This window comes from Salmo salar, chromosome 20, assembly GCF_965601325.2.
Source record: "Salmo salar chromosome 20, fSalSal1, whole genome shotgun sequence".
NCBI lineage: Eukaryota > Metazoa > Chordata > Actinopteri > Salmoniformes > Salmonidae > Salmo > Salmo salar.
Window position 1 is genome coordinate 66787464 of NC_138310.1, and position 25307 is coordinate 66812770.

General features: G+C 44.1%; 1 protein-coding gene across 1 annotated transcript; it reads right to left on the bottom strand.

The window, feature by feature from the left end:
• Positions 1–331: 331 nt before the first annotated feature.
• On the bottom strand, positions 332–10076 carry LOC106581128 (beta-secretase 2). The gene is made up of 9 exons (XM_014162943.3): positions 9371–10076; positions 5094–5182; positions 4626–4839; positions 3908–4039; positions 3254–3388; positions 2752–2853; positions 2348–2497; positions 2044–2212; positions 332–1848 (listed from the first exon to the last, which is right to left on the bottom strand). The coding sequence occupies exons 1-9, from the start codon at positions 9659–9661 to the stop codon at positions 1604–1606; spliced, it is 1527 nt and encodes a 508-aa protein (XP_014018418.1). The 5' UTR covers positions 9662–10076; the 3' UTR covers positions 332–1603.
• Positions 10077–25307: the final 15231 nt, after the last annotated feature.

The following is a 25307-nucleotide window of genomic DNA, read 5'->3' on the forward strand; positions in this document are numbered from 1 at the left end:
GAATTAAGCAGCTATCAGCAAAATCATTGCTAGTAAGAAAATACAAGCTCAAATGTTAGTGCAAGAAAGGCAAGTATAACAGTAAGTGTTACATTTATAAAATAGCCTTTCTTAGGGTGTTGCTAGGGGCGTTCAAACGAGTTACTCTTTGAAGTTAGGTTTTCGGACACTTTACCTTTACCCATTCCGACCCTTGGTCATCTACCCTGACAAAGATCTGTCTGGGAGATTTTACCCTACAGGTACTGTCTCCCCTATGCTTGAAGAGTGGTCTTGGTAGTTGCTCTTGAATACAAGATTAGAGAAAAAGAACCTGCACCATGGTGCTCTCTACTTGTGTAACTCTTTATTCATAATATTCAAGTGAATGGTGAATTGTTTTTATCCAGGTTGGAATAGAGGCCGGGCGTTTTATCACGCTGGAATGAGAGCCTTTACTTTAATCTGATCAATTTAATTATATACAATCACAATTTTGGCACTGATACATTTAAACAATCGTGAACAGTTTGATACAAAATCAGGTGCAGATTTAAATTAAACACCTTTGCAAAAAAATTATTAAACTTTTTGAAAATACAGTACAATACTTTTTTTGGCCAATACATCTCCCCTATTGAAATCATGGGTAATGTAAAATTTAGAAAATATTATTTAACATAGAAGTACTCCAATATAAATGTGCCCTTACAAATCAGGTTTCTGTATGTCTACTAATGGTGAGGTTTTGAAATATTATACAATCATTCATTTTGACTTAAATATCAAATATGTATATTAAGTACACAATATCATTACAAAATCCTAGTAACACAGATTGCTTCATTCTCACTCATACAGATGGAGTGATATTCATAATTTGACACTTTTGATCACTTTTTGCAGTTAAACAGAATGTCGCAAACCCATGCTTGTTCCCATATGAGATGGCTGTGACTTGATAGCATTGTAAACGACAAGGGAAGTATATCAACCTATGTGTATCATCTTCCATTGTCTGTGACCTCCTGGTTGTACTTTGAATGAAAACATTTAGTCAACTCCAACTCTTAATAAAACAGCTTGACAAAGGACATTTCCTACAAAACGTTCCACCTTTCATCACACAGCAAAGAGTAAAATTGTAATGAAAGAATGGTAACGATACCTATGGGGAACATTCAACAAACTTGAGTAATTTACAATATGCTATTTTGAGTTGAGGCTTCTGAAAAGTAAAGAGAAACATTGCTGTTTAAGAGTTCTTAGGACCTTGTCTCATGTGAGAGCAGTGCACTTCACTACCATGTTGTAGGCAGTGGGGAATCAGCAGGAAATATGTGCAAGGAGAGACTGGGCTGGCATAGAGATAGCATTCCTTTCTGCTACCCAACCTTCAGTCTAATAATGTGTCTAAATTCAGAGGTTGCTGTGAAACTGGAGTGCAAAGAAAACTGGTAACATCTAAACTAAGAAAAGCGTTCTCTGGTCAAACTGCAGTCTCCATGATGTGTCCAGAGAACAGTCCTATTGGTCACTGCAGCCCCAACCCCTCCCCTCTCCCTGCCTCAGTAGAATTGGAACTCCCGGTGGCCGTCGCCGTCCCACCCGAGGCCCGCCTCAGTCATTTGATGCGGTGGCGGACCAGCGAGGATTCATCAGTGATCTCGCCGGACCGGTCTCGGTGACGACAGGGCAGGACGAGGAGGAGGAGCAGGATGAGGAGCACCACGACACAGACGGCCACCAGGGCGTAGGAGATGACCCAGAGAAGGGGCTCCTTCAGCAGCCCTCCAGCTGCACAGTCAGATGCCACGTCTGCAGATGAGAAGGGCCCAGAGATCTCTGACACGGCTATCCCGCCGTTCACTGGAGAGAGGAACCAGGGTTATAATAGCTAACGTACTGTGGAATGTGAGACGGGTATACGAAGAGCACTTGACGAGGCGCATAAACATTTACTAGCCCCCCCAAAAAACCTTTTTCTGATGCTAGAGCCATAACCATACTATATTGGAACACCAAGGCCGTCTCTAAGACCCAATAATAGACTCCAGCACTCACCTGCACATCTACTGACAGCGAAGCCTACCCTCTTCTCTGCCCGGTCGAAGATGACGTAGAAGCCCTCCATGACGGTTGCTCCTATCACCAGGCCGTTGGCTGACGACGAGATGCCGAAGCGGAAGCAGTCCAGCGTACCGTCCACATCTGCGATTGGCTGGATATACAGCTGCAGGGAGCAGCCACACTAATGTCAAAAGAGCTGTCGGCAAACAGATCTAAAGCTCATAAGATGGCTGATGTTGATTAGAGTAAGCAAACAACAAACACACGGAGGCAACATGGGGGACGTTTGTTGTGTCACCTGAGGGAGGATGGAGATTTTGAAGGATTGGCTGGTGTTGGTGGCTCTCAGGTAGATGGACAGTTTGGGGAAGAACCTCCACGGCGTCTCCCCCTTCAACCAGCAGGCCAGTTTAGTGCCACCCCAGAACCCTGAGGTGAAGTCCTGGATCTGGACCATAGAAAGACAGTGATGGATTGTTAAGACTCCAATAAAACTACTCTGAGTTGTGAAAAAAAGTGTACTTTTACATAGATAACCACTCATTTTCTCTCAGATCCGTAGACCAGAACAAAGTTGCCATATAGGGGTAAGGAAATAAGTTGCAGTGTCCTCAGTCTACACAGTTACTGAAGTGTCCTCAGACAACCAGGTTATCCTAGAAGTTCTTTGTCATTTGATCATGGGCATAGCGGCTGACATACCAGAGATGTTCTTGAGATGGCCTCCACCACAGCACTGAACACATTCACAGGCAGCCGCAGAAGAGTGGTTCCACTGTCCACTATGGCTTTATCCTTGTTGTACTGGGAGAAGGAGAGGGAGAGAGAATGAAGAGAGAGGAAGATGTATAAAGAAAGGGGAAAACATAATATTTTTTTCAGTTGCATATTTCATTTCAGAAGACCTTGATCAAACAAAAAGCTGAAATGTCCACCTTGGTTCCTGGAATGCTTCAGAAACAGATTTAGCACATTCTTGTATCTCAGCTCGGGCATGCTTTATTAACTGTTGCTTTATATCCTCTTTCCAGACCTGCACTACAGGCTCATCCAGAAATAATGCTCACTAGAAACAGCCTTAGTCTTATGGCCACGGTTAGGCTTTGTTCCTCAAACCTGACGTGTTGTGCAGATTGAAATACTTTGCAAACCATTTAGACCAGGAAAGGGCAATTTAGAAAACAGTGGACAGTTTGTCTCATACCTCTTTGCAGTCCAGGTTTAGATTCTGGTCCCCAACCTCCAGCTTCAATACTTCCACCTGATAGTACCACTCTTCCTTTATAGGGGTGTACCACATGGACCCCGAAAACAATGTTGGTTCAACCCCTCCCATGACCTGAAACAAAACAGGGTTTTCATTCACTTTACAAATTACTGAATACAATGATAGCCTGAATACTGTAATAAAACTACAATGGCATGCCTTGCAGATACTGATTACACCCCACTATCTCTCCCATCTGCTGCGCTCACTCACGTGGTCGGCTCGACCACGACTGCTCTTATAACACCGACAGACCTGCCCTCGGCAAAGGGCTATCTTAGCTTAATTAGCCACTCGCTAACTAGATTGGGTGTCCAATGGGGAAACGCATTGAGAGGCGCAGAGACTTGCTAGCGATCATGTTTCTAAGAAGCACCATGCCGCTCAATCTAATCCACCCTTGAAAGGTTTATCTGGTCTGGGCGTCGGGAGAAATATTATGCCAAGCAACTGTGTGTGCGATGAACAGCCTCAATAATCATCTTCTTTGACACTACAACAACCAGCCTTTGTAAGGAAGTCCCCACCCCCCCACCCCACCATTCACTCCTCCCATTCATAGCCTTTAGCTTTCTCCTCCTGACTACTCACAAGACTTCCCCCCGTGGGGTCGGCAGTGGTGCTGGCTGACAACCCAGCTCCGCACATCTGGAGGGAGAACACATCTGGGATGCCTGTCTGTCGTACCACGGAGTTAAAGAAGGGCTCCACCGAGGAGTCAGGCTGAGAAACGAGACATAAACAAAAACACTCTGGTAATTAACTTAGTGTAAAATAGTATAACGTCTTGGCTGTCCTATTGGTCAATAGTGAAGCTGTAAGCACAGAGAATGACAGGAGAAAGTCTTATCAGTTATCACCCTGACTAAACAGGATCCCCCCCCCCCTCTCTATACCTCGACTTCACATGGTGTATATGTCAAGGGCCAGATATATGCATGTGATGCATGACAAACATTCTGAAAATCATCTGAACCTGAACAAAGCTGAGATCCACAGTACAGAGTGGTCACTGTATGTCAACGATTTAAAATTGTTGACCTCAAAATCTGCATAAGGCATACATTGTGTAAGCTCAGAATAGCCTAACCAACATTACGCCCCATGGTTCTGTGTGATGATGAGATCACAGTTTCATTCTGAACAGTATCATGTGTGAACCTTTTCCGGTTGAGTTGATTTGATCTTTGATAACATTCAGCAGCTCTTCACGCCCCCACCACGCTTACAGACACCACTGTGCCAAATCAAAAAGACATGGCGATATCCTTCATATCAAGAGGGCATGAGGACCCCTCCCCCCATTTACCCGAGCCAGCAGGGGGTAGGCCAGACCCAGGATGCCCTGCCAGTTGACCCCGGGGAGGAAGAATCCGTCGGACGAGAGGATGGTGGCGATGTTGATGGTGAGGGTGCCAGCGATGCTGGGTATGAGGACGAGGTCGGTGCCCAGCTCGCCCTCCCAGTTGCCCTGGGTGTACTTGACGGCCACGCCCCTGCCAGTGGACTTGTACGTACTGGAGCTGAACACAGGGACAGTCAGGGAGATTAACCAGCAGTCTTGGACAAAGGAAATCTTATCAAACGAATGCCTGAGCCAATTATAAACAAACATAAAACATGATCAGATTGTAGTATAAATTATGAGATTGATGTGAAACACTTATTTAATTAAGGCATTTTCTAATATTATGAGGCCACCAAATATAATGCTAGCCTTCTCATTGACCCAATAGAAAGAGATATTCCACAGAGCAAATATGCGAGCCTGACTCACAGTGCTGTGTTGAAGAAGTGTGTGATGAAGGGATGTGCTGCTGCAGCCACAGCAAAGTTACTGCTTCCTGTATCAACCAGGATATTCAGCTGGAAAAACAAAAGAGTAGTGAGTACTTTATCAGTCATTCAACCATCCTTGTTACTTATGCGCACCCTTCTTAAGACACGCCATAAACACACAAACTGACTCAGCACGATCGTGCTTTGAGCAGAACAGGTTATTTACTATGCTCATGACGTCTGAAGATTAGGAAAAAAATCTCTGGTCTGGTATCTTTTGAAAAAAACATGACCACATTACGCCCGCCCATTGCTCCACAGTTTAAAACTCCCTCCATCCTGGTATTTGTCAGTGGTGTGCGAGCAGGAGCGGAACGTGAGCTAGCAAAGCAGCAGTTGAGATCATGTCTCAGGCATCAGTTCAACTAGGGGAACTAATGAGATAACCGACTTCTGTCACCTCGGTGACGCGCAGAAGGGTCATTACTGAACATTCCTCATCATTAAAGAGGCTGTGCTCTCCACAGCTCCGCTCGCAACAAAGGAGTTTATTTACCATTTAAACGTGTTAGGCTGCTTAACTAGCCTTTAAAGCACTTTGGATTGATGGAGGAGAGGCAACATGAAGGGAATACACAGGAAAGCGGTCTGCTGGTGTGACATTGCACTTCCTGCGTCTTCCCTAAAGCAGCCCGAGCAAAATGTGATTTTCGGGATATTTGTTTTCATTCAACTAAAGCATGGGCTTCGTCAAAGCTAAGAATAAGAAGTAACTCATTCAGAAATGTTACAGTGAAGACCTTACTTGACACCCAGACAAAACAAATGTAGCATTCTGCTCTCACTAAATAGGCTACTCAAGAGTATTCTGCATTCTTGTTGTCGACCCGGTTCTGAGAATAAAAAAAAAAAACAGATGAGCAGGAACTATTGATGACCGACAAAAACTGGAAATAGGCCTAGCTATCCCTCACAATATAGGCTATACAAAAACCCTAGCAGGATCTACACATAACAGCCAATAATGACAGTGAAAACATGCTCAGACTTTTTTGCAAATGTATTGAAAATTAAATTCATAAATTATTAATTTACAAAAGTATTCACACCCCTGAGTCAATCCATCACTACCTTTGGTAGCGATTACAGCTGTGAGCCTTTCTGGGTCAGTCGCAAAGAGCTTGGACACCTGGATTGTACAATATTTGCACATGATTGTTTTTAAAATTCTTCAAGCTCTGTCAAAACTGTAACTAGGTCACTTAACTCCATTGTATATTTGGCAATGGCATGCCTTGGCATGCAGTTTTACTTTAGTGCCTGCAAACAGGATGCATATTCTGTACAGGCTTCCTTTTCACTCTGTCATTTAGGTTAGTATTGTGGAGTAACTCCAATGTTGTTGATCCATCTTCAGTTTTCTCCTATCCCAGCCATTAAAAACTAACAGTTTTAAAGTCACCATTGGCCTCACTATGAAATCCCTGAGCAGTTTCCTTCCTCTCCGGCAACTGATTTAGGAAGGATGCCTGTATCTTTGTAGTGACTGGCTGTATTGATACACCATCAAAAGTGTAATTAATAACTTCACCATGCTCAAAGGGATATTTAATGTCACGTTAAAAAAATATTTTTATACCAGTATGTGCCCTTCTTTGCAAGGCTTTGGAAAACCTCCCTGATCTTTGTGTTTGAAATTCACTGCTCGACTGAGGGACCTTACAATTATCTGTATGTGTGGGGTACAGAGATGAGGTAGTAACTCAAAAATCATGTTAAACACTTATTGCACACAGAGTCCATGCAAATTAAGCACATTTTTACTCCTGAACTTATTTAGGCTTGTCATAACAAAAGGGGTTGAATGTTTATTGACTCAAGACATTTAAGCTTTTCATTCTCAATTAATTAGAAAACATTTCTAAAAACATAATTCCAATTTGACATTATGGGGTATTGTATGTAGGCTAGTGACACAAAATCTCAATTTAATCCATTTTACATTCAGGTTGTAACAACAAAATGTGTAAAGTCAAGGGGTGTGAATGCTTTTTGAAGGCACTGTACTTCCTCAAAGCTCTGTTGCGTCCCTATCAGTGTTCCCTAGTTGGACTGGCCGAAGTCCCACCACTATGGCTCTGCCATCTGAAACCCTACTGCCACCACACAGATGGCAGCACGCCACTCACGCTGGGCCCAAACCAGACAGACCATCCTGACGCAGCCTGTTGGGGAAAACTAGGGGCATTTCCTTGTACCTCCTACCCTCTCAATCCTCTTCCTTACTCCCCTAGCTTGGCTGGGCTGAACCACCAGGCAAATCCCTTCTATACCCCTTCCCTGAGCCAGCATGGCGGCTTGGTCACCTGTGGTTGAGCCTTGCCTGGCTAATTAGCAGAGGCTCTGTGGCGGGGATGTGCATCTGCTACCTGTTTGTACCAATTAGCAGATGTGAGGCACTCCAGCCGACACCTCGGCCTAGCTGCGACGGGGCTAACAGATGTGGCAATTAGTGGTTCATCTGAATAACGCCTTGTTTAACACCAGGCCTTTAATTATATCATAGATAGAACTGTTTGACGATTGGTGTTATTGTGCCCCCCTCCCCTTGTTCTCTCTTCCCCTCCCAACCTCTTCTCTCCCCTCCCTACCTCTCATCTGATTATAGTCAGAAGTGTTGCTTAGCTAGGTTAATTTTAGTGAGGTGGTCAGATTCCTTCAGTGTGATCATTCCACTAATAAGCACAAGGACATGACAAGGCAGAAATAAGCTTGATAAGATTGTGGGAACCAGAGTCTGGCTGTGCCATAGCCATGGTACCTTGCTAACACCCAACTCTTAGTCCAACAATAAAAAGTGTTCCAGCTAAGAACACACTGGCTTTATCAAGAACATACTAACATATTGTAAACATTCCAAAGACTGGGAAGTGTGGGTACCTAAAACTGCATGCAATTAGGGCCAAATTGCAAAACCAGGCATAAATGAAGACAGGGGGAAATAGATGGTGATGGAGAGGGAGATATTTACATAAAACCTAGAACAAAAGAAGAACAGAAACTATGGGCCACATTCCTCCAGATCCATTGGTAGAGTTTGAGCAGATTTCAGCTTTCTCCCTGAGCCTTTGAGCCTCATCCTGGTCAGCTGCCTGGCCAGTGGAGCCCAAGCAGAGGCCCGAGTCTAGCAGCATCATGTGAGCTCATGTGCGTGGGGGCTTACATGGCAGAACCAGGCCCTGGGCTCAGAGCTGGCTGCAGTCTCACTCTCGCCGTCACCCCCTCCTGCCCGCCCGTCCACGCCCCAGGGGCTAACAGCCTCCCCACACCCTCTCTCCATATCACATGCTGGCTGGAATAACTATTTGCAGACAGACAGGCTTGGTCATAAGTTAGCCTACTAAATACCATGGCCTAAATGTGAACATGTATTGCATTATGTAGTTGAATTTGTAGGCTCTATTACAGTATATTAACAACACTTTATTATATCTACACTGAGAATACCAAACATTAGGAACACCTTCCAGTGCTTGACTGGAGCTCACAGGAGCAGAGTACCGGCACCTCAAATGTTCTACTGCTTGTGCTCCTATTCCTCTAGCTCAAAAGTAATGTGGGGCTCCTGCACCTAAATATAAACAATACCAGCACCCAAAATGAGTACTGGAACCTAGTTCAGTCCAAGTCAAGCACCTTCCTAATATTGAGTTTCATCCCCCTTTGCCCTCTGAACAGCCTCCATAACACCTCCACAACGTGTTAAAAGCATTCCACAGGGATGCTGGCCTATGTTGACTCCAATGCTTCCTACAGTTCTATCATGTTGGCTGGATATCCTTTGGGTGGTGGACCATTCTTAATACACACGGGAAACTGTTGAGCATGAAAAACCCAGCAGCGTTGCAGTTCTTGACACAAAGTGCGCCTGGCACCTACTACCATACCCCGTTCAAAGGCACTTAAATCTTTTGTCTTGCCCATTCACCTTGGCACACATACACAATCCATGCTTCAATTGTCTCAAGGCTTAAAAATCCTTCTTTAACCCATCTCCTCCCCTTCATCTACACTGATGGAAGTGGATTTAAAAAGTGACATAAATAAGGGATCATAGCTTTCACTTGTTCAATCTGTCATGAAAAAAGCAGCTGTTTTGTATACTCTCTTATATATATATATATATATATATATATATATAATGTCTACTTCATTCAAGGTAGAGGTCAAGAAATGTATTCCACATTGAAAACAATAGGTCATATTTTGATATACCTTTTGACCAGGGGTACCCAGTGACATCTCCATGTAGTAACCTCTGCCAGAGTCGCCTTGTAAGTTATTGACCATGTCCAAAAAGTTCACTATTCCAGCTGGATCAGATGCCAGGGACAGTCCATTTCCTGAGGCTTGTATTAGTTTCAGAGGAGTTAAATCCAAATCCAAAGAAGAGTTAAATTTACCTGTAAATATTTTAAGTGGAATGGTATAGAGAGATTTTGCCATTCCAAAACAGAGCATGATAAATAATGCTCTAAGGGGGATCGAACCGTTATGGTAAGCCATGGCAAATATTATTCAGGGAAAGTCAAACCTCGGGAAAAGTCCAGCTCCTTGTTCAAAGTTTGCTCCTTAGTTTTCAGCTTGGCCATCATGAGACCTCCAGTGAGGTAATCATGGTGAACGTGTTCAGACGACGACGCAGAAGAAACATAAGAAACAACCTCGGCTTTCACATTCAGACGCATTCAGAAGTTTACTACTCTCTCCAAAAGTTATTTGCCTTACTTATTATTTTGGATGGATGACTTCCTGAATTCCATATCACGGATGTGACGAAGTGCCACAACTTTTATTTTTTTGGTCAGGGAAGATTTGCTTGGAGGGCGCGTATGGGGCGCACCATAGTATAGTTAGAGGACTTATATCTGTGTCGTTATAGCGTATGTGACAGCATGGGCAGCGCCAATGAGGCTACAACCATAGCAATTCCCACCCAGTTGACGACGCGGACTACTTTAACATGGTGGAAGCCCTCAATGGCGCTGCCCATGATAAAATTGACTTTTGGCCACTAGAGGCCGCTATCATTGTCGACGTGATTTCCCTGTGTTTTGTACATACTTCCACACTATGAATTTGGAATAGCACTGTAAAATTGTGAACATGATGTTAATGCTGTAAGAGCTGTTTGGAAAGACGGGCTGGAATTTCTGCCTGTTTTGGTGGGATGGAGTGACATCACCATATATTCAATTAGTTAATAGACCAATAACAAAGAAAATTCCAAAACTCTGCCAATAACAGCTATTATTCAGTTTCCCCCTCCCTACTCAGATCACTCCCACACTAACTTAACATAGTAGGCATAAAAGAAATGCCTAAAACTAGATCCCTTACATACTGGTCTTGAGGAGAAGAAGAAAAACTGTCCAGGGTAGGTCTCTTCTGCACTGTTCCACCAATCTAGTCCAAAAGTGGAAGTTAGATTACAGTCTCTCTTTCCATTAAACCCTGAAAACTGGAACATTTGGTTGTCGCAAAATTCTTGCTTGAGAAATTGCGATTTGCTAAGAAACTATTTTTGCTGTTATTTTTTACCAAATCAAATCAAATTGTATTGGTCATACACATGGTTAGCAGATGTTAATGCGAGTGTAGCGAAATGCTTGTGCTTCTAGTTCCAACAGTGCAGTAATATCTAACAAGTAATCTAACAATTCCTAACCACTACCTAATACACACAAATCTAACAACTAATCTAACAATTCCCCAACAACTACCTATGCACACAAGTCTAAAGGGGTGAATGAGAATATGTACATATAAGTATATGGATGAGCGATGGCCAAGCGGCATAGGCAAGGTTCAGTAGATGGTATAAATAGAGTATTCATGTGATATGAGTAATGTAAGATATGTAGACATTATTAAAGTGGCCTTATTTAGAGTGTCATTGTTTAAAGTGACTAGTCATCCATTTATTAAAGTGTTCAGTGATTGGGTCTCAATACAGTATGTACATGAGATATGAGTAATGTAAGATATGTAGACATTATTAAAGTGCCATTATTTAGAGTGGTATTGTTTAAAGTGACTAGTGATCCATTTACTAAATTGTCTAGTGATTGGGTCTCAATGTAGGCAGCAGCCTCTCTGAGTTAGTGATTGCTGTTTAGCAGTCTGATGGCCTTGAGATAGAAGCTATTTCTCAATCTTTCGTTCCCAGCTTTGATACACCTGTACTGACCTTGCCTTCTGGATGATAACAGGGTGAACAGCCAGTGGCTCAGGTGGATGTTGTCCTTGATCTTTTTGGCCTTCCTGTGACATCGGGTGCTGTAGGTGTCATGGAGGGCAGGTAGTTTGCCCCCGGTGATGCATTGTGCAGACAGCACCACCCTCTGGAGAGCCTTGCGGTTGAGTGCGGTGCAGTTGCCGTACCAGGCTGTGATACAGCCCGACAGGATGCTCTCGATTGTGCATATGTAAAAGTTTGTCAGGGTTTTTGGTGACAATCCAAAAATTCTTAAGCCTCCTGAGGTTGAAGAGGCGCTGTTGCGCCTTCTTCCCCACACTGTCCACACATTTCAGTTTGTCTGTGATGTGTACGCCCAGGAACTTACAACTTTCCACCTTCTCCACTGCTATCCCTTCGATGTGGATAAGGGGTGCTCCCTCTGCTGTTTCCTGAAGTCCATGATCATCTCCTTTGTTTTGTTGACGTTGAGTGAGAGGTTGTTTTCCTGACACCACACTCCGAGTGCCCTCACCTCCTCCCTGTAAGCTGTCTCGTCGCTGTTGGTGATCAAGCCCACTACTGTTGTGTCATCTGCAAACTTGATGATTGAGTTGGAGGCGTGCATGGCCACGCAGTCGTGGGTGAACAGGGAGTACAGGAGAGGGCTGAGCCCACACCCTTGTGGGACCCCAGTGTTGAGGGTCAGCGAAGTAGAAATGTTGTTTCCTACCTTCACCACCTGGGGGTGGTCCGTCAGAAAGTCCAGGATCCAGTTGCACAGGGAGGAGTTGAGACCCAAGGCCTCCAGCTTGATGATGAGCTTGGAGGGTATTATGGTGTTGAATGCTGAGCTGTAGTCAATGAACAGCATTCTTACATACAGTGGCTTGCGAAAGGATTCACCCCCCTTGGCATTTTTCCTATTTTGTTACCTTACAACCTGGAATTAAAATCGATTTTTTGGGGAGTCTGTATCATTTTGATTTACACAACATGCCTACCACTGAAGATGCAAAATATATTTTTTCTTGTGAAACAAACAATAAATAAGACAAAAAACACGGAAAACTTGAGCATGCATAACTATTCACCCCCCCAAAGTCAGTACTTTGTAGAGTCACCTTTTGCAGCAATTACAGCTGCAAGTCTCTTGGGGTATGTCTCTTTAAGTTTGGTACATCTAGCCACTGGGATTTTTGCCCATTCTTCAAGGCAAAACTGCTCCAACTCCTTCAAGTTGGATGGGTTCCACTGGTGTACAGCAATCTTTAAGTCATACCACAGATTCTCAATTGGATTGAGGTCTGGGCTTTGACTAGGCCATTCCAAGACATTTAAATGTTTCTCCTTAAACCACCCGAGTGTTGCTTTAGTAGTATGCTTAGGGTCTGTTTTTTAATTTAATGATTATATAACTAGGCAAGTCAGTTAAGAACAAATTCTTATTTACAATGACAGCCTAGGAACAGTGGGTTAACTGCCTTGTTCAGGGGCTGAACGACAGATCTTTGCCTTGTCAGCTCGGAGATTCAATCTAGCAACCTTTCGGTTACTGGCCCAATGCTCTAACCACTAGGCTACCTGCCGCCCCATTGTCCTGCTGGAAGGTGAACCTCCGTCCCAGTCTCAAATCTCTGGAAGACTGAAACAGGTTTCCCTCAGTATTTCCCTGTATTTAGCGCCATCCATCATTCCTTCAATTCTGACCAGTTTCTCAGTCCCTGCCGATGAAAAACATCTCCACAGCATGATGCTGCCACCACCATGCTTCACTGTGGGGATGGTATCCTCGGGGTGATGAGAGGTGTTGGGTTTGCTCCAGACATAGCATTTTCCTTGATGGCCAAAAAGCTCAATTTTAGTCTCATCTGACCAGAGTACCTTCTTCCATATGTTTGGGGAGTCTCCCACAGGCCTTTTGGTGAACACCAAACGTGTTTGCTTATTTTTTTCTTTAAGCAATGGCTTTTTTCTGGACACTCTTCTGTAAAGTCCAGTGGAGTGCACGGCTTAAAGTGGTCCTATGGACAGATAGTCTAATCTCCGCTGTGGAGCTTTGCAGCTCCTTTAGGGTTATAATTGGTCTCTTTGTTGCCTCTCTGATTAATTCACTCCTTGCCTGGTCCATGAGTTTTGGTGGGCAGCCCTCTCTTGGTAGGTTTGTTGTTTTTAATAGTGGATTTAATGGTGCTCCGTGGGATGTTCAAAGTTTCGAATATTTTTTTAACCCAACCCTGATCTGTATTTCTCCACAACTTTCTCCATGACCTGTTTGGAGAGTTCCTTGGTCTTCATGGTGCCGCTTGCTTTGTGGTACCCCTTGCTTAGTGATGTTGCAGACTCTGGGGCCTTTCAGAACAGGTGTATATATACTGAGATCATGTGACAGATCATGTGACACTTAGATTGCACACAGGTGGACTTTATTTAACTAATTATGTGACTTCTGAAGGTAATTAGTTGCACCAGATCTTATTTAGGGGCTTCATAGCAAAGGGGGTGAATACACATGCACGCACCACTTTTCCATTTACATTTTTTTTTTCATTTCACTTCACCAATTTGTACTATTTTGCGTATGTCCATTACATGAAATCCAAATAAAAATCAATTTATATTACAGGTTGTAATGCAACAAATAGGAAAAACGCCAAGGGGGATGAATACTTTTGCAAGGCACTGTAGGTATTATTTTTGTCCTGATGGGATAGGGCAGCGTGCAGTGTGATGGCGATTGCTTCATCTGTGGACCTGTTGAGGCGTTATGCAAACTGAAGTGGGTCTAGGGTGGCCGGTAAGGTGGCGGTGATATGATCCTTGACTAGCCTCTCAAAGCACTTCATGATGACAGAAGTACAGGAGCAGCGGTAGCCATCTTGAAGCATATGGGGACAATAGACTGGGATAGGGAGCGATTAAATATGTCAGTAAACACCAGCCAGCCAGCTGGTCTGCGCGTGCTCTGAGGACCCGGCTAGGGATGCCGTCTGGGCCAGCAGCCTTGCTAGGGTTAACATTTTTAAATGTTTTACAGTACCATTTTAATTAAAAACAATCACAGTAAGGTACTTAATTGTTACCCGGAAATGATTTGATATTGAGATAAATTGGCAGCATTTGACCTTTAAAAGTGATTTGTGTGCTGTATGGCTAGTCTTTAGCTAGAGGAAAGATTTTTTAATTCAGGACTTTTTTGTAAGATACAAAATAAATAGGCATACATGAGCATATATTGTAAATGGAAGAATGACATGGAAATTATTTTGTATTTTTCAAAGGTGAAGTTTGCCACACAATGACCCATGTGCACAGAGAGGTGTTATTGTCCTATTTGCATCGTGTTCTGATTTGACCCTTGCCCTCCTCGTCCTACCTCAGGCAACAACTGCTGATCCATATGATTGCATGCCTCCCTGTGGCCTCCCTGTGGCTCAGTTGGTAGAGCATGGTGTGTGCAACGCCAGGGTTGTGGGTTTGATTCCCACGGGGGGCCAGTACAAAAAAAGGTATGAAATGTATCCACTCACAACTGTAAGTCGCTCTGGATAAGAGCGTCTGCTAAATGACTAAAATGTAAAATGTAATTGCATAAAAATGACCCAATTACCTGTTGCAAAGTGTCATTAAGGTGGATTCCCTTTAGGCCCTGTCTCACTCACTTGACCAATATGGTGTGGATGACCAGCAAACTGCCACACTGTCCACTCTGTCTCTGTCACCACAAGTGGAGGGAGAGAGACCCTATTGGTCAGGAGGATCAATATGACACACCACATCACCACGCTTTATTCTCTAAGAGCAGCACAGAGACAGGCACTGTCTCCCTCCACAGCCCCAATGAGTTCCACTTGGGCTAAGACAGTTCCAGTGTCACATGTCCTCAGTGAAGTTCCACAGCCTACAGCGGAGCTGATAGAGTTTTAATCGCCAGGGAAAAGCCTTTACCAAGCTGCTCCATAGCAAAACAGCTGCATGCACTGTAGGGCCTCACATGACATAATGAAATGGTACCTACTATGGATATCACCATTTATATAACACCTGATGTTCCTGTAATTAAACTGTATGCAATGTTAGCATCAATGCTTTCCTTTGGCCTCTGCCTTTTAAGTCAAGAAATGTATTCCAGGTGATTGAGTTGGAGGCGTGCATGGCCACGCAGTCGTGGGTGAACAGGGAGTAAGTCTGCAAGTCAACAATTCATCAGAGTTGTAACATCTCCACATTAAATGTGGAATGAAATTAAACAGAAAGAAAGGTTAGGCATGTGTTCCTAGGTTTTAAAAAATGAAATCTGTACATGTGTAGATCCATGCCATGATTTAAATGCCAGGTTGAAATTCTGTTGATTGACTAAAATTATACCTGTCACTTTATGGCGCCATGTGAGTAGGAATAACAAAGCAAAATGGCTGTGGTATGAGAACAATGAATACAATGTTTGAAAACAAAATAGTTCAGTAATTGTGCTATAAAAAATGGTTTAATAATTTGCCTGGAAATAGGGATTTACTGGACTTCTCTCACATCTCTCTCAAGGACTTCCTATCATCACGAAGGAGTGGTGATTGTACTGTACTGTATCAATTTGATACAGTATTTCCTATTTGATTATAATTCCAGTTTTTGTGGATTTACTGTTTTTTGGGGGGGAAAGAATTGACCTGAATTGAATTTGCTCTGGCTCAGCTGGAATATTGGTATTGTGTTTCCTTGGTGTGCATTCATCCTTCTTAACTTCCTGTAAAGACATTATTATTATAAACTCATAGCAGCTTTATGGTCATTCATCATTTTGACTGTGCGTGTCTTTGTGCAGGGCCTCAATGGGCCTGTTGTCCATCACGAACTCAGCCAATCAGAACAAAGATATCTTTAACTCTTCCTTGCACACATTGAGGGGTTTCGATTAAGCTGCCCCAGAAGCCGGTGAGTGAGGTGAGCTCAGCTAAAACAGAATGGTTTACGGAATCTGCGTCGCTCTGTCATATTGTCATCAATGCAGTATGGTGCATCTCTTTTCCATAAAATGTATGTTTGAATTTTCAAACTAGTTTTCATTGAGAAGGCAGAAAGCGTTTTTTATCAAAACCAATCACTTTTGCATGTGAAAATACAGAATCCTACTTATTATTGCAACCGTAACATAATTAACCTAACCTGCTTTGTAATTCTCCTAATCTCCTGCTTAGGTTCTCCTAACCTGCCACGAAAAGTCAAATCTGACAAAATCTGTATCTCACCTAGTCAAAACCCGGTTGGCCCAGGGCGTTAATCGAATCCCTTAATGCTGCTCCACCAATGACCAGAAGAGGGCACTCCTGGCTGTTACCTTTCTCCCATGTGAGCTAGAGGCACTGTGACATACTTGTGAGCAAATTAGTCAGATTAGTAAACAGCCTCACAGTGCTGTGCAAAGCTTCTTCAGAGGAACATTGGTTCCTAATCCTCACAGAGCTCTGATCACTACGTCTGATGAGAGACCGGAGAGATGACCACACAGAGAAAGAAAAACAACTCTTCCTTCAAGTCCCCCCCTTCATACATGTCAAATTCTAGAGTTTATATATACACATATGTCTAGATGAGATGTGATTTCACAGCCTAACACATTACAATTCTGGTACAATGTAAACATATGATGAGACCTTTTTTGGCTCAGACTATGATATTTTGATTGCACACATCGTGATTGTATAATACAGTATTAGCTGTAGTAGTTGTGTGCATTGCATGCTCAGACTGCAATGAGGAGATCTGTGAAATAACTAGACATTGTTGGCGTTTTTCACACTCATTATGACCATAGTTTACATTATGGAGGCAGTGCATCCTCTGAAATGGCTTCACATAATGGCCCCTGAGTTGTCCACCTGTTATGCATGCCTGTCCTTCCGTCCATCCAACTTGCCCTATTGCCTTAGCCAGAGTACAACAATGGTGTAATCAGCACGACTTGTACAACAGGCATAATGACTGGGACATCTCTAAGTACATAATGCTCGTCTTAGACGCTGTGCATCTGTTGGCATTTCCATGTGATATTGGATACTGTGTAATTACAGCCAGGAAAGAGCTGGACAAGCTGGGATTAAAGGAGATGGCGCGTAATGACCTGGCCACATGTTCCTGCTGAAAATCTCATTTTCTATCATCACCCTGCCTGCCTGGGCCATTTTATTGGGCAGGAAATAGCATTGTTTGTATAGAGATTCTTAGCCTACTCTGCTTCAGATTTTTGTGTAGATCAGAAAGTCTGTGATCAAACTTTATTTGTCACATGCGCCGAATACAACAAGTGTAGACCTAACCGTGAAATGCTTATTTACAAGCCCTTAACCAACAGTGCAGTTCAAGAGGAGTTAAATATTTAGCATATAAACTAAAGTTAAAAAATTATAAAAAGTAACACAATAAAATAACAATAACAAGGCTATATACAGGGGGTACCGAGTCAGTGTGTGGGGGTACAGGTTAGTTGAGGTAATTTATACATGTAGATAGGGGTGAAGTGACTATACATAGATAATAAACAGAGAGTAGCAGCAGTGTACAAAACAAATGGAGGGGGTAGTGGCCATTTGATTAATTGTTCAGCAGTTTTATGGCTTGGGGGTAGAAGCTGTTAAGGAGCCTTTTGGTCCTAGGCTTGGTGCTCCGGTACCGCTTGCCGTGCGGGAGCAGAGAAAACAGATGATTTTATGGGCTTTCCTCTGACACCACCTATTATGTATGTCTGGATGGCAGGAATCGTGGCGACAGTGATGTACTGGGCCGTACGAACTACCCTCTGTAGCGCCTTACGGTCAGATGCCGAGCAGTTGTCATACCAGGCGGTGATGCAACCGGTCAAGATTCTCTTGATCGTGCAGCTGTAGAACTTTTTGAGGATCTGGGGACCCGGGGCGGCAGGTAGCCTAGTGGTTAGAGTGTTGGACTAGTAACTGAAAGGTTGCAAGATTGAATCCCTGAGCTGACAAGGTAAAAATCAGTCATTCTGCCCCTGAACAAGGCAGTTAACCCACTGTTCCTAGGCCGCCATTGAAAGTAAGTATTTGTTCTTAACTGACTTGCCTAGTTAAATAAAGGTAAAAAAAAAACGAATTCTTTTCAGTCTCCTGAGGGGGAAAAGGTTTTGTCGTGCCCTCTTCACGACTGTCTTGGTGTGTTTGGACCATGATAGTTCGTTGGGGATGTGAACATCGGATGGGGCCACAGTGTCTCCTGACCCCTCCTGTCTCAGCCTCCAGTATTTATGCTGCAGTAGTTTATGTGTCGGGGGGCTAGGGTCAGTCTGTTATATCTGGAGTATTTCTCCTGTCTTATCCGGTGTCCTGTGTGAATTTAAGTATGCTCTCTCTAATTCTCTCTTTCTTTCTCTCGGGGGACCTGAGCCCTAGGACCATGCCTCAGGACTACCTGGCATGATGACTCCTTGTTGTCCCCAGTCCACCTGGCCGTGCTGCAGCTCCAGTTTCAACTGTTCTGCCTGCGGCTATGGAACCCTGACCTGTTCACTGAGATTACTATTATTTGACCATGCTGGTCATTTATGAACATTTGAACATCTTGGCCATGTTCTGTTATAATCTCCACCCGGCACAGCCAGAAGAGGACTGGCCACCCCTCATAGCCTGGTTCCTCTCTAGGTTTCTTCCTAGGTTTCTTCCTAGGCCTTTCTAGGGAGTTTTTCCTAGCCACCGTGCTTCTACACCTGCATTGCTTGCTGTTTGGGGTTTTAGGCATGGTTTCTGTACAGCACTTTGATATATTAGCTGATGTAAGAAGGGCTATATAAATACATTTGATTTGATTTTGATTTGACACCAAGGAACTTGAAACTCTCAACCCGCTCCACTACAGCCCCGTCGATGTCAATGGGGGCCTGTTCGGCTCGCCTTTTTCTGTAGTCCACGATCAGCTCCTTTGTCTTGCTCACATTGAGGGAGAGGTTGTTGTCCTGGCACCACACTGCCTCATACTTGTTGCGAAGAGATTTGACCATCGTTGCCCTACAGAACTATTTATACTCAAAGTCACTCATTGACCCTTAAAATGGGGATTACTGTGGATACATATGATGCATAGTAGGATATAGCAGCAAAGCAGTCCCTGTAGGAGTCAGGATCCCTGCCACCTCCTGCTCTTAGCCCCCACGGCAGACACTACCCTTACCCACCATTTGCAGTATTACACACACACACACACACACACACACACACACACACACACACACACACACACACACACACACACACACACACACACACACACACACACACACACCATCTGTGTTAGCATGGTGCCCGCCAGATGCTCACAGCAGCTCAACACAGATGTTCCTATGGTAGCAGCAGGAAGGGCGGCTGGTGGTTGGTAGCAGAGTAGTTTTCGTGGCACGGTGTTTAAAGTACAGTATGGAGCCCCTGGGGAAGAAAGAGTAACTCCAAAGAGCTCCCAGGATGAGTTCGTATCTCCAAGGTCATGTACAGTAGACAATCAGAGGCATGGTACTGGGTTTTGTGGCCAAGAGAGTGAGAGATCAGATACACTTACCAGATTTGGTTGACTATTTGTAGGTCTATGTTCCACAGCAAATTGGTTAAGTTTGGTTAATTCATCTTTAAATATCTGTTGTGGTTCGCTCTGTCCCTCTGTGCTACTGCTATCTATTTATTTCATGGCATGCAATCTGCATCTCCACTATCTCCCGCCCACCAGTGCTGTATGTGTTGTGTGGCTGTTTTCTGGTTCAGATACCCTTCTATAATGAAAGAAGGGCGCTTCCAGGCAAAAACACCCACCCCGCTGCTGCCCGGGCCGGGGTAAGAGAGTGCAGAGTGTGCTTGCCCCCTGGCTGTGTGCTGGTGATTGTGCTCTGAGAGGAGGAGATAAATAAACATAGAGGTGGGGAGGAAAGAGGGTCTTCATACATTTTTATGACCACATAGATAAGGTCAGTTGTGTGCCATTGTTACTAGGCAACACTGCAACCCTGTGTTGGATTGAGTTGTGAAGCTGAGAAGTCAAATTCCACATTCTTATTGCCGCCATGCTTCTGCGTTTGTTAACAATCAGGCAGCTCACTGCTCCATGCATGCTCTGTGTCAAGACCGAGAGACTAGTTTAGACTTTGAGTGATTAAAGGCAAACACATTATTGATAAGAGAATATCAAAATGCTATTACACCATTGTTATAACACTATAATAACATTGTGGTGAAATTATCTGATGATCATGATGGGTTGAAAAGGGTTGTTCATTTAGGAGATGAAATGCATAATGATGATTTATTGATCTTTCACTTTTCCAGTGAGGAATGGGAGAGACGGAGGCAAGGGGAATGCAGCTATAAGCACCAAATCACCTAACAGCCCCTTTTCGTCCTCTCTATCCTTTCCTCCCTCGCTCCTTTCCTCCCTCTCTCCTCTCACTTTAGCCCCCTCAGCGCCCTAGTTTAGCACGTCAAGATTGGCTACAGATATGCTGCTCCATGCCTTGGGGCTAGCCAATGGAAGGCCGTCAGTAGTTGCGGTAGTAGGGTGGGGCGTTGGTGTTGTGAAGTGGTACTGGATTGCTCGGGGAGTAGAGGTGGGGGGGTGGATAACTGCTCTCTATAGATGAAGGGGAATGGGTAACAAGTCAGAGGGAGAAAGACAATGGAATGCATGTGTTTGTAAACATAATACATCATTCTTATTAGTCCACCAGTGGTGATCATATTTCTATTTTCTATATTTGTGATTTGTTTACACAAAATACTTTTATATTGATCCAGCAATACTGTTTGCAATGGTTGGCATGTTATTTTTCTCTTGACCAAAAAGAACACCACTGCTGATTTCTATATCTTGAGCACTCAGACTCACAAGCTCTCTCCTCACTTGGAGTTCCTCATGTAGACCGTGTTGATGTTGAATGATTCAAGTGTTTATCTCCTCTGAGAGTGATATGGTTGATAACAGAACACCATCATGTGTTGTCTTTAAGTGTCACAACATTCTCCCTCAGCCAACTTAACTCTACAAACTGTTATATTTGGAGCCACACGCACAGTTTGTCACTTATCAGCATCATTGTTTTAGTCAACAAAGGGGATAATTTACTGGTGCTGTGGACAGTTCTATTCTGAGCTAATGGGTTGCATAGTGAGAGGGAACCTGATCCTCCTTTGGGTGACATGGAAAAGGGCCGCCTGACATTTTTCTGATGATAGGTAAGTCTGTATTTTGTTATAGGAGACACCCGGCTTCAGAGGAGTTGTCAAAACAAGAATGCTGTCCTGGGAATTACCCCTAACCCACCATCTGCAGCACAAGTGCCATGGAAAGGCCAGGGGAATGATGATGGGAGAGAGGGTGAAGTGGACGGGCAGACTGGATAAAGGCAGCAGGCAGGGGCATCTTGGAGACAGATCAAACAGTTCATTAGATCTCTCATTGTTTTGGATGGAAAAAGTGCAGACAGGAATAAAAATAAAGAAAAAGTCCTTCACCATTATGTCTTTTTACCAAAAATATGAACATTTTAAAGTAACTTAAAATACTACAAAATTGTTTTAGTATATAGTACTGTTGCATGACCATGGTTTGGATTGGATATGATGACAAAGAAGAAACATCAGCAACACAAATATTCAACCCATTTTGTGAAAGCAATGTGTGTATTTCTGGTGAGTGTGTGTTTACGGGGAGTCATGACCTTCAATATAGAGATATTTCTTCTTAGTTCCGTTGTTGTCTGCAACGACCACACGGCAAGGGCAAGCCTGCATGCAGTAGCCCATTGGCCTCATTATCAGATGCATTTTCCAGTATTTGAACAACTTGATGGGAGGTTAAATTACACCCCACCTCCACCTAACCCCATGCCATATTCAAAATGTGATGTAAGAAGTCCTTCCATTATGTGTGTCTACAGTATATCTGAAGTACATTTACACTGATAAACCTGCATTGGAGTGGTTACTGCTTTTCTGAAAACTAACCATCTATGCTTAGCCTTACATCATTAACAGCTAGTACATTGTGAACAGTCAGTGGTCCAAGCATCTTGCTCTGGGAGTGTGAATGATGGTATTGTGTTTCACAATGTAAGTAAACCACAGAGATTTTACATCTGTCACTGCATTGAAGTGATAAATGAAAGCACCTGCTCTCCATAAAGAATTTAGGGTTTCAGTAACATTTGACATATACTTGTCACGTCCAGACCAGTAAAAGGGGTTATTTGTCATTGTAGTTTGGTCAGGGCGTGGCAGGAGGTGTTTGTTTTGTGTGTTTCGGTGTTTTTGGTTTAGGTTCTATGTTTTCTATTTCTATGTTTAAATCTAGTTTTCTATTTCTTTGTTGGGTTTTTGGTAGGACCTCCAATTAGAGGCAGCTGGTTGTCGTTGCCTCTAATTGGAGGCCATATTTAGTTGAGGTTTGTTTCACTTGTGTTTGGTGGGTGGTTATTTTCTGTATAGCCTGGGATGGCTTATGGAACTGTTTTCGTCGTTTGTTTATTTTGTCCCAGCTCCACCCAGGAGGCCTCCAGCGACGCTCCCCAGTCAGGAGCCTCCAGCGACGCTCCTCAGCCCTGAGCCTCCAGTGACGCTCCTCAGCCCTGAGCCTCCAGCGACGCTCCTCAGCCCTGAGCCTCCAGCGACGCTCCTCAGCCCTGAGCCTCCAGCGACGCTCCTCAGCCCTGAGCCTCCAGCGACGCTCCTCAGCCAGGAGCCTCCAGCGACGCTCCGCAGCCAGGAGCCTCCAGCGACGCTCCTCAGCCCTGAGCCTCCAGCGACGCTCCCCAGCCCTGAGCCTCCAGCGACGCTCCCCAGCCCTGAGCCTCCAGCGACGCTCCCCAGCCCGGAGCCTCCAGCGACGCTCCCCAGCCCGGAGCCTCCAGCGACGCTCCCCAGCCCGGAGCCTCCAGCGACGCTCTTCAGCCCGGGGCCTCCAGCGACGCTCTTCAGCCAGGAGCCTCCAGCGACGCTCCCCAGCCTAGAGTCTTGTGAACGGGAGCTACGCCCAGAGCCAGAGCCACCTCCGTAGTGGGAGGATTGGGAAGGGGGGGTGTAGCACCGGGACCGTCGTTGACGGTGGCCACCCTCCCTTCCCTCCCTTTAAGTTTGGGGTTGTTTTTGTGGGGTTTTTGTTTTTGAGGTGCATTCGGGGTCTGCACCTTTGGGGGGGGGGGGGGGGTACTGTCACGTCCTGACCAGTGAAAGGGGTTATTTGTCATTGTAGTTTGGTCAGGGCGTGGCAGAGGGTGTTTATTTTGTGTGTTTCGGTGTTTTTGGTTTAGGTTCTATGTTTTCTATTTCTATGTTTAAATCTAGTTTTCTATTTCTTTGTTGGGTTTTTGGTAGGACCTCCAATTAGAGGCAGCTGGTTGTCGTTGTCTCTAATTGGAGGCCATATTTAGTTGAGGTTTGTTTCACTTGTGTTTGGTGGGTGGTTATTTTCTGTATAGCCTGGGATGGGTTATGGAACTGTTTTCGTCGTTTGTTTATTTTGTTGAAGTGTTTTCATCTAATAAATTAAGTAAGAGCACTTTACCCGCTGCGCCTTGGTCCTATCCTTATGACACTCATGACAATACTGTAGGTATCACCTACTTACAAAATTCCTCCATTGAGTGTGATATTTTTAAATACGATGGAGATGTACAGTGCCTTCGGAAAGTATTCAGACCTATCACGACTCAGGATATGAACCAGATGCACAGGAGGTGGATAGTTCGGTTCTCAGAATATTTATTATAAACAAAGGGGCAGGCAAAGGTCAAGTCGAGGGCAGGCAGAGGTTCGTAATCCAAGGCAGAGTCAATTAGGGACAGAACGGCAGGCAGGCTTAGAAAACAACAACTAGCACCCTGGTAAACCTGACAAAACAAGACAAACTGGCAACAGACAAACTGGCAACAGACAAACAGAAAACACAGGTATAAGTACACAGGGGATAATGGGGGAAAATGGTAGACAACTGGTGGGGGGTGGAAACAAGTACAAGACAGGTGAAACAGTTCTGGGTGTGACACAGAACCCTTGACTTTTTCCCCATTTTGTTACGTTAGCCTTATCCTAAAATGGATTAAATAAATAAAAAAATCACACAACCACACAATACCCCATAATGACAAAGTTAAAACAAGGTTTTTTGACATTTTAGCAAATTCATGAAAAATAATAACAGTAATACCTTATTTACATAAGTATTCAGACCCTTTGCTATGAGACTCGAAATTGAGCTCAGGTGCATCCGGTTTCGATTGATCATCCTTGAGATGTTTCTACAACTTGATTGGAGACCATCTGTGGTAAAATCAATTGATTGGACATGATTTGGAAAGGCAGACACATGTCTATATAAAGTCCCACAGTTGACAGTGCATGTCAGAGCAAAAACCAAGCCATGAGGTTGAAGGAATTGTCCGCAGAGCTCTGAGACAGGATTGTGTTGAGGCACAGATCTGCGGAAGAGTACAAAAAAATATCTGCAGCATTGAAGATCCCCAAGAACACAGTGGCTCCATAATTTTTAAATGGAATAAGTTTGGAACAACCAAGGCTCTTTCTAGAGCTGTCCGCCCGGCCAAACCCGGGGTAGAAAGGCCTTGGTCAGGGAGGTGACCAAGAACCTGGATTGTCACTCTGACAGAGCTCTAGAGTTCCTCTGTGGAGATGGGAGAACCTTCCAGAAGGACAACCATCTCTGCAGCACTTCACTAATCAGGCCTTTATGGTAGAGTGTCCAAACTGAAGCCACTTCTCAGTAAAAGGCACATGACAGCCCGCTTGGAGATTGCCAAAAAGTACCTAAAGACTCTCAGACCATGAGAAAAAGATTCTCTGGTCTGGTGAAACCAAGATTGAACTCTTTGGCCTGAATGCCATGCGTCTTGTCTGGAGGAAACCTGGCACCATCCCTACAGTGAAGCATGGTGGTGGCAGCATCATGCAGTGGGGATGTTTTTCAGCGGCAGGA

Bases quoted from the DNA above. Each gene is read 5' to 3' on its own strand.
- LOC106581128 (XM_014162943.3), bottom strand. From the start codon at position 9,661: ATGGCTTACCATAACGGTTCGATCCCCCTTAGAGCATTATTTATCATG. The intron at 4,840-5,093 runs GTGAGTCAGGCT...CCCTGTGTTCAG, and splicing joins CACTTCTTCAACACAGCACT to CTCCAGTACGTACAAGTCCA. The intron at 4,040-4,625 runs GTAAATGGGGGG...CTCGTTTCTCAG, and splicing joins CCTACCCCCTGCTGGCTCGG to CCTGACTCCTCGGTGGAGCC.